The 9,472-nt window shown below is 40.1% G+C and overlaps 1 protein-coding gene across 3 annotated transcripts; it reads right to left on the bottom strand.

Annotated features, from left to right (window-relative positions):
• Positions 1–487: 487 nt before the first annotated feature.
• STRADB (STE20 related adaptor beta) lies at positions 488–9,266 on the bottom strand. Of its 3 annotated transcripts, none has more exons than XM_058027599.1 (12): positions 9,157–9,266; positions 6,582–6,638; positions 6,162–6,242; positions 5,703–5,802; positions 4,958–5,079; positions 4,372–4,480; positions 3,766–3,889; positions 3,154–3,325; positions 2,636–2,740; positions 2,178–2,407; positions 1,578–1,620; positions 488–1,110 (listed from the first exon to the last, which is right to left on the bottom strand). In XM_058027599.1, exons 2-12 carry the CDS (start codon positions 6,591–6,593, stop codon positions 958–960), a joined length of 1,251 nt encoding a protein of 416 aa, XP_057883582.1. In that variant the 5' UTR covers positions 6,594–6,638; positions 9,157–9,266; the 3' UTR covers positions 488–957. The 3 variants fall into 3 exon arrangements, with proteins under 3 accessions (XP_057883582.1, XP_057883583.1, XP_057883584.1); XM_058027600.1 differs by having other exon boundaries at positions 4,372–4,450; XM_058027601.1 differs by lacking the exons at positions 4,372–4,480; positions 4,958–5,079.
• Between the last annotated feature and the right edge of the window lie 206 nt (positions 9,267–9,472).

Raw genomic sequence — 9,472 nt, 5'->3', positions numbered from 1 at the left:
GGTAAATTCACTAGGATCCTAGTATGGCTGAATTGATCCATGAGAATTTAACTGTGCCTTGCAGAAGAGGCTTGTTTGACAGCAGCAGGGCCAGTGAAGCTCAATGCATGTTGCCTTTTTCTACTAAGAAAACAGTATTAGGTTCTGGTAAATTCTGGTGCTGAACAGGAATACAGTATAAATAAAAATAAGTACAGTAACTTTAGATTATTTAATATGACTCTTCAAAATTAACCCGTACCTGCTAGAACTTGAGACTTACTTTGCATAGTGAGGCATCCTCAGATTAACTGCTAAAATGACACAACAATAAACAGAGGTGCAAAAGCCCAGATTTGTACTAAGAACCTGAAGAGATGCAAGAGCAGGAGTCCTACTTCCAAGCAGCTTAACTTCTTTGGGAAACACACAGTATTAGAACTGCATGAAAAATTATGCATACCTAACTTTTGACAAATATGACAGCATGTCAAGTGAAAAGAATGTCTTTTGAGAGAGAAACATTTATTTACATAAGCAAGTAATCTGTGCAGTTTCACATTTCATCTTGGAAGTGGAGGATTTCTCCTTACTAAAATGATTTGGGTCATAATGAAAAGACAAATAGATGTTTAGGTAAGATCACAGCCAAACCCCAGGCCTGAATTCAGAAAGGCATGTGGACTGCAGTGAGCTGATAATACAGTACAGAGTAAGATTACAGCAGGGAGTCTCTTGTTAAGGAAGACTTTGAAAGAGAGAGGTGAGCACTCAGCCATTCTTTATCCACAGTTTTCCTTACAGTCAGAGAGTGAGGCACGCTGCATTTTGTGATGCCCAGAGGAACTTAATGAATTATAGCCACTTCATGGCATTTCAAGTATACTTGGTCTAACTGTATTTTAATCATACAAAAGCAGCAAATACAAATCACATTTTCCTTGTCTGAAACACTGGAGAGGTATCATTGGTATTTATTTAGAATTCCCAGTCTGTATCATCTTGATTTGTAGCAATATGTCCAAGTTCAGTCCCAACTGCTGTTGAGGGCAGTGCCAAGAACTCTGATCTGTTATTTTGAATAGGAGGTGGTAACAGGGACAGTAGTGAATTCTGTGTTTGTTCCTTTACCTAGAAAGACAAAAAGTTAAAATAACGCTGCACAAAAAAGTCTCCATAACTTTGCAACTGACTTCATGAAAAGCATGTGAAATCAGAGCCATGTTCTTGCATGTTACAGTACTGAAAGTAAAAGGATGAGAGGTTTTGCTTTCACCACTCTATTAGCCTATCAAGACTAATGAAACCAGCTGTACATTTCTGCTTTAAATTAAGACTATTAATAGTTTTTTTTTTTTTCAATTAGTTAGGCAGGCTGCCTTTAGTTAAGTTAAATCCACTTAATCAATGGGGAAATTGATTAATCTTATGCTTCTTACACTCTATCCATACCATTTTGTTAAATAAAACCTGGGAAGCAGGTATGCTCTTATAGGATGCCTTTTAGCTCCAGGTAACTTCATTACTTTGTAATCTAGCTCTTTTTGTGGCTTATTTAGGTTATAGCTGTGTCATTTAATGAAATATAGTAAACTCACCTGTCTGAAGAACGTATGCGAAAGCAAACTGCTTGCTGATGGCCTGAATCATAAAACGAACAATATAATTATGTTTTGCAAAGTAAAATACTGCATTTGGATAATGGGCCAGATTGAGAAATAAATTTAAGCCCTGTGGTTTTTCCTCCACAGGACAAATGTGAAGAATGAGAAAAGCAGCACACAATTCCTACATTCTATGCCTCAATTTGTAGTGAAAGCACTATTGAAGAAATCTATTTTTCATGTTTCTGCTTAACAAGGAATTAAATGCCTCATTCAAAAGAGACATAGAATTGAAAACATATATTTCAGATTTCTGGGGGTTTTTCCCTTGGACAAAGTAAATGTTTAAAAGTTAATTTTACTTGTTACAAAGAACAGTTATATTACAAGAAATTCAGGGGCCAAATGACTTTAAAAGTTTGATTCCTTTATCAGACAAGACATTTCTTACAATACAAGTCTGGTTTCACATAGTGCATCTGCTCTGAAATTCTGACTCTAACAGAATTCAACTGATTACTGTATTCTAAACTGTGAGTTGTACTTGGTCTTAGATGGAAGTGACAAAAAAATTAGTTTTCACCAGGACATTACCTTTTGTCAGGGTCTTGTTGCAAGCAAAGTTCTACCAAGTTGTGGAAAGCAGGTGAAAAAGTTTTGGAAAAGGGCATTTGAAGTCTTTCACTGGTCATTGTGCGTGTCATGCTCTCACCAATTCCAGAATCGACACCTGACCGGGAATTCTTCCTCCTGGATTCCCCCCGGGGAAAGGTGTTTATATCCCAAGGACAGTGGGTGGGACCTTTCAGCTTCTGCAGCAGCATCTAGTAGGAAGGCACAGCACGATGAGAGTTCAGCTCTCCAGACCTATTCAGGATAAGCTATGAAACTCCAGGGATGGAGGGATTATTTATTCTAGAAGGAGGCATGTGTATTTGAAGTAACAAAAAGCAGCCACTACTTCAGCAGTAATAGCACTGGTTCCTGTGAGTAAAACAAAACAAAAAAATGCTCAGCATGTTTTTAATTAGAGATAAAGTTTAGCATTATACCTGAGTGCGAGGCATATCTTGAAATGGAACGTGTCCATTGGCTAATTCACATGCTGTAATTCCCACACTGTAAATGTCAGACTTCATGTTATAGCCACACAAATCCTGTGAGAGAAGAAAGACCTTACTGATCACTGAGGCCATTGAGCAGTGCCAACAAGAATACAAGTGCCTGCTTCAAAACAAGATTCTAATACCCCATAACCTGCACACTATTGAAGCAATTGAATTGTGAAACCCCAGACTTTTTTCAGAAATCTGATGGCTGTACTGAACACAAGTTTCAGGATTTGCAGTAGTTTCCAGGAGGTTTGGGTAAAGAGATTTAGTACAGCATCACCTTACCAACAGCTTTAGAAATGGTTCTCTCTAGAAGAACTAAAAATTCAGTATGTACATATATTTTTAGAAGTTACAGTTCAACATATTTCATTGCAATTCTACAAACAGATATAAGTTGGAAATTGAATACTGCCACTAACTTTGAATTGGAAAAATTATGTGTAATTTATACTAACCTGTCTCAGTAGTTCAGGACTCAGCCAAGGAAGCACAGATGTACTAAACTGGGGGAAATCATACACCACCTTTGACTTCTGTCCATTGCTAACTAAACTGTAGAGGTTGTTTAGGCCAGAGAGAGAAACCAGCCCATCCTCTGAAATCAGAATGTGGCTAGCTTTAATATTCCTGTAACATAAAGTGGTAAACTTTAGCTATAAGAATTACTCTAAGTACTACCAGAACAGAAAAACTTTCATATTTCATTGACTTATAGTGAGATGCTAGCATGGAGTTCATGTCTCTATTAAGAGAGATGATCAGGAAAAAAGTGCCAGAAATTGGAGAAGGGCCCTTCTTCCCTGCAAGGGGTGTAAACTAAGGAAACTCCTTCTATAACTCTGTTTCTTCTGCTTCAAAGAGACAAAGCCAGGCAGATGTATAATCCTTGCAACAAGTGGCTTGAAGAAATGTCTAAACACATTTTCTGTTAAAATTAATCCTGCTGTATTATTGAAAAAATTGTTACTTGTGCACTGTCTGATATAAGAAGGTATAGAGGAAAAGGAAGGAAACAATACTTAAGATAAGATGCTGGTTCTAGTTCTTACCTATTGACATTCTCCTACCTGTGAATATATCCATTCTGGTGCATGTAATTTAATCCTCTGATTGCACCAAACAGAATGTTCCCTATCAAAGCTTCACTCATTCCTTCAGGAAAGTAAGTCTTCAGCAGGTGTCTAGCTGAACCTGGAAGTGAAAAAAAAACCTAGCTAGGCCTAACAAGTCTTATTAAATGACTTGTCTGTGTTTCCTTCACTGTACAGACTCATCAAGAGCAGCATTCTATATTGACTCTGGTGCATTATTACATGGATGTAACTGATGCCCCATGTCATGCTTCTGTTAACTGCAAGTCTGTGCCCAACCTGTATTCAATGTAAACAGGTTATTTAGGTTATTTCTATTTAGGTTAGCAGAAGCTGTATAAAGTCAAATACATCTCCCAGTTACCGTTCCTCACATGGTGGGTGCTAGGGCTAAGTGGAATTTAATGCAGTTCAAATACCAGTCTTCATTGGGGAGGAAGTTTTCTCTAAAGAAATGGTTTGGGAGAGTCTGTTTTTTTCTACAAGACAGGAGATGATTAAAGAGAAACCTCTCATGGACCACGTGGTCCAATTTGTATCAGTCCTTTCTCCTATTCCAAAACTGCAGTTAACAGTTCTTACCATAGGCCATGAATGGGGAGATGACCCAAAGCCAGCTTCCAGCTGTAAACACTGTCCAAAATGTCATTATGTTGGGATGCTGGAAAAAGTGTGATAAAACCACCTCATTCTATGGAATTAAATGAAAGTGGATGTGTTAACCACAGAACAGCAGTCCTACCAAGAGCATTAACTACATTTAGTAATCAGTAGAGAGATTGTTTCTTTGCATTTATACACATTTATGATTTCAGGTGATGTGCATAGCCTGCAACAGAAATGTAAATAGCTTGTCCATAATTGCATTTGTCAGAAGTAAATCTAGTTTGTTCATAGTCCAAACTTCTGGTGTTAAATAACAGTACAGAAGATGTTTCAAATAAGTTGTACAATTAGAGAAGCAATTTTTCAAGCAATTGTCAGCTGTGGTCTTCAGAAAGCAACTCTCAAATTTACACATGCATTATATTTATTATATTCTAATCCTTTGGAGGGAAAAACTAGACTGAAATGACCCAGTTCAAACAAAGGCTACCTTTGCTCAGTAATCTCATATGTATTCCTCACTATCTTTATTGGGTTTTGTGCAGAAATGCTGTTCCTTTACCTGTAAGGCTTTCAAGTGCTCTTCAGAGCAATTTTCAAGGTCTGTGATCCTTACAGCAACTTGCCTGTCTGTAGGTGTATGCCGTGCAAGGTAGACTGAAGTTAAATTGTTGAACCTCCTTCCTGAAACCAGAAATGGCTACCTTAACATTGGAAAGCATCATAAGCCATCACATGGTCTTCTTCATGTTTAGATATAATTTTCCAGTTTTAAAATTGCAATTGATAGCAGTGTGTCCTTTTGTTTCAGAATGCCAAGACCTTAAGTAATTGCAGCAAAATATATGCAGCAAATTAGTGAAGCATGGCTCTGCTATTTTGAGAACAACTAAAAGTGTTTGAAACATACATCAGCATCAATTATACATCCAAATGAACACTTAGTATGCATATTGACATAAACATATGCAGGCATATGGATCTAAGGCAGCCATCCTTAGAACAACCAACATGGGTACCCAAGGTACAAGATGATGATGTTACTTAAGGCTGTATTTATTGTCACATACCACAGATTTGGAAAACTGACAAGTACATGCACAAACATCAAGAGACAATTCCAGGTAATTGTTGATTTGTCTTAGATCTTGAAATGAGATATTACTAAAATATAAGCAATGCTCTGCACTTTTCTCAACTAAGAAGACATAGGAATAGTCCTTCATGTTCCAAACTTAATATTTACTGCAGTTAGCAATAAACTATTGATAAGGAAGAAGAAATATTTTAAGGTTCATTTATGTTACCTATTTCCAGCTGGAGTTCATAATGAGAGACATTAGAAGAGCAAAATACTGTTTCATTCTTTCCTGCAGATGGGGGAATCCAGGCTAGATCAGAATCAGCCTAACAGAGAGAAGAAACAGTTCTCAAAGTGACTATGCAATTTAAAGTAATTTATATTTTTTAAATTAATGCAAAAATATTATTAATGCTAAAGTCCAGTACTCAAATGAGAACATTCAAGCCAGTACTTTTACCATTATTAAGACTTAGTTTTATGAGTTACAACTTTTGTGTGTGTTTGTTTTCAAACTGGCACAAGATTAACACTTAGATACCTGTGGTCTTCTACCAAAGTGGAAGCCCCAAAGTACTCTCTTTATTTTTATTGTCAACATTTCAAGAAGTACTCCCTAATAAGGCTATTTTTAATATGCACCAGCTTTATATTTAACCTTGGGAGTTAAAGTTTCTATTCTTACCAAGCATTCATGGATGCTGCTCTGAGATAGCTCTTCTGGTCTGATTGATTCAACTGGTGTACGCAGAATACAGGAGCAGTCCTTAAGAAGAGAAACAAGTGAGTGTTGGTGGAGTTGCTGCAATTTATTAAATATGGCAGTGCAAAAATGTAAAAAAGTAGGTCTCATAAGCAGCAGTTCAGAAAGTATTCTGCTGCAAGTCAATCAGAGGTTAAGAAATAGCAGAAAGCACACACATGGCAGACCTAGAGAGAAGAGACATTAAAGTCTCATTGTGTCACCAAAAGCAGACACAATGAAGTTTAAACATGTCAGCACTGTGGAAATCCTCACAAGCAAGACATTTCAGCAGGGCTTTTCATATTAAGGTGTAGCTGGGTAACAAGGTACAACAGCCAAAATTTTTAAAGACAAACTTACCAAACAAGACATGGAACCGCTTTAGATCAGGGGAAAAGTCATACACACCCATTTATCCTAGGAAAAAAATAAAGTAGCAAAGTAAGATGATATATAAACCTCTGATAAACTTAAATCTCCTTAATCAGAACTGTGAGGCATTCCTGTCAGCTATCACACAAAAACCCCCAGAACTCCAGCTCGGCAAAAGTCTGCTTCTATTTAAGTACCATATCAGTTTCAAACTCTACACTGAGGACTACACGTCAACACGTGTTCCTTTTTAATTTATGGATTTAGAAATTTTACTGCCAGTTCTGAACAATCAATTTACTTGCAAGTTAACTGCAGAAGTGCAAAAAGTAAAAAAGAACAGACTTATGAATCCTTGGCAGTTTGTTGGAAAAGAAACTATTGTCTGTTGTTTTAAAGGAGCACAGCTGTGCTAGGCAGATCTTGGCTTGGCGGTGTGCAGCTGAACTAGTTCACAAAAAAAAGCAAGGCAGAAGCACTTGCACTTTACATTTCACAAGTGAGGTAGGAAATAGTATTGTAAGGGATTTCAGTTAAAAAAAAAAAAAAAAAAGAGAAGCAATTCCCTCACAGATCAGAGTAGCCTCTCCGAAAGTCCTCTAGCAAACTTTATGTCTGATGCTTTGGAGGCTTAGGCAGTGGGAGAGATGCCTAGTAAGAGTATCAAAGCTTCTGTAAGTACAGAATGGGACTATTTTACCTTAGCTATAAGCAAGTCTTCAACAGTAAAATCATTAGGGTTGGAAAAGACCTCACAGATCACAGAATCCAACCATTAACCTAACACTGCCAGGCCCACCATTAAACCATGTCCCTAAGCAGCACATCTACGGGATTTTTGATCATTACCAGGGATGGTGACTCCACCACTTCTCTGGGCAGCCTGTTCCAATGGCTAACAATCCTTTCAGTGAAGAAAATTCCCCTAACATCCAATCTAAACCTCCCTTGGTGCAACTTGAGGCCAGTTACTGTCATCCTATTTCTTGTTATGTGAGAGAAGAGGCCAACTCCCACCTCACTAAAATCTCCTTTCATGTAACTGTAAAGTAAGAAGGTCCCCCTGACTGAGCCTCCTCTTATCCTTGCTAAACCCATTCAGCCACTCCTTTCACCAGCTCTGCTGCCCTTCTCTGAACACCCTCCAGTGCCTCAATGTTGTTCTTCTTGTGTGGGGGTCAAAACTGAATGCAGAACTTGAGATGCAAACTGGCCTCACCAGGGAGTACAGAGGGACAATTACTTGCCAGGTCCTGCTGGCCATACTACTGCTGATACAAACCAGAATGTCACTGGCCTTGGCCACCTGGGCACACTGCTGCCTCACGTTCAGCCAGCTGTCAAACAGCAACCCCAGGTCCTTTCCTCAGAGGTAGCTTTCCAACCACCATGAGGAATTCTACTTGGTAGCTGATAAAAAGTCAGATGCAGGTAATTATTCCATGTTAATATGCAATTTTTGTATGAAAGTTAACTTATAAAGGCTGAAGCACTATACCAGAAACTGATAATTTTTTTTTTATTAAGGAGCTAAGCTTGAGTATATCCTGCATTTAAATTATGTATACTACTTAATCAAGGGAACACTCTTGAAAAGCTAACAAGTCCCCACCACTCCATTCACTGCCAATGGCTTGGATATAAGCCATTCCAGTAACATTTTTACCCCAAAGATCTGCTGTAATTCCTTACTAGAGATACCAAAGAGAGACAAAAGTCAATCCCTATCAGGTACTGGGCACCTTCAGAGGATTTGCGCTTGATTTAAACAACTTCGCAACTTCACTAAAGAAGTTTGTAGCAGAGTAGGAAAAACACAAAACTGAATGCAGGTGCTTCAGGATACTGCCTAGCACTGTAATGGCTACAGCATCCTGGAATGAGGCATCTTCTTTCTGCTACACAAGACAATTTATTCTGCTGCTTGCAATATGACACCATGAAAGCTCAGCTAAAGAATACAGTCTTAATAACTATGATATACCAAAGTCAAATTACTGTAGGCTTGCTTCAAAGATGTATATGTATAGGCAGCCAACAGAAACATCCGTGATGTACATTTACTCAAATAACACTACCGTTTTAAGATTTTTATTTTTTTTTTCTTACGTAGCTTGACATTGTTTCCATCTTTCAATATGGCTTTGGATCATGTCCCCATATAAACTTTTTCCCTGCCCCCACATTCTTCCTTCAGTATCGCAGGCTTTTTTTTGTACTGTAGATAGTGACAGTGTTGTACAGGTAAAATGATACATCCATCGCACTTTGTCCAAAGCTTCAGCTAGCAAACAGCGCATGGCAGAAAAACCCACAGAAACCTGTGTCTGTGAGCTAGGGGAGTGTGAAGGCTCGGGAGCCGAGCCCCGGTACGGGGAACGCGCGTTACTGGGTTCTGCTGACGCTGAGCTGCAGCTCCTACTTCAGCGTTCGCAGCGACTGAGGCAGCTCTCGGCCGTGTATCTCGAGTGAAATGATCCGTCCGTGACAAAGCACCGCAATGTGCGGAAGGACGCCCCGCAGGCTCCCCCTCAGTTTCTCACTCGCTCCGTTAAGTTCGTACCTCGCCTTTCTCGCTGGGCCCCCGTCTCCCTCTGGCCTCCCGCGGCGGCCGGGACAGGGCTCCGCTTCCCGCAGCCGCCTGCCGAGCTCGGTGCGCGCCGCTCCCTTTGCCCGGCCCGCCCGGCTGCCCCCGCAGCGGGGCAGAGGGCGCGGCCGGCGCGGAGCCTCGGCGCAGCCGAGCCGCCTTACAGGGCGGCAGCGCCCGTTCCTGCCCGCCGCCGCCGGACTCAGGGCCGGGGGCCGGCGCCGCCACCGCGCCTCCCGCCAGAACCCCGCCCCGCTCCCGGCCCCGCCGGGCCCAGCGGCGGGGGCCGCCC

The sequence above is a fragment of the Melospiza georgiana genome, chromosome 7, assembly GCF_028018845.1.
Source record: "Melospiza georgiana isolate bMelGeo1 chromosome 7, bMelGeo1.pri, whole genome shotgun sequence".
Taxonomy (NCBI): domain Eukaryota; kingdom Metazoa; phylum Chordata; class Aves; order Passeriformes; family Passerellidae; genus Melospiza; species Melospiza georgiana.
Note: the sequence above shows the minus strand (reverse complement) of the source record. Positions and strands in the feature narration are given on the sequence as shown.

What these genes read in the sequence shown, in the direction of transcription:
- STRADB (XM_058027599.1), bottom strand. An exon ending in CAGAATGGATATATTCACAG is followed by an intron (nt 3,326 to 3,765) that starts GTAGGAGAATGT and finishes TTTATGTTACAG; the next exon opens with GAATATTAAAGCTAGCCACA. An exon ending in AAGATATGCCTCGCACTCAG is followed by an intron (nt 2,408 to 2,635) that starts GTATAATGCTAA and finishes CCTTCCTACTAG; the next exon opens with ATGCTGCTGCAGAAGCTGAA.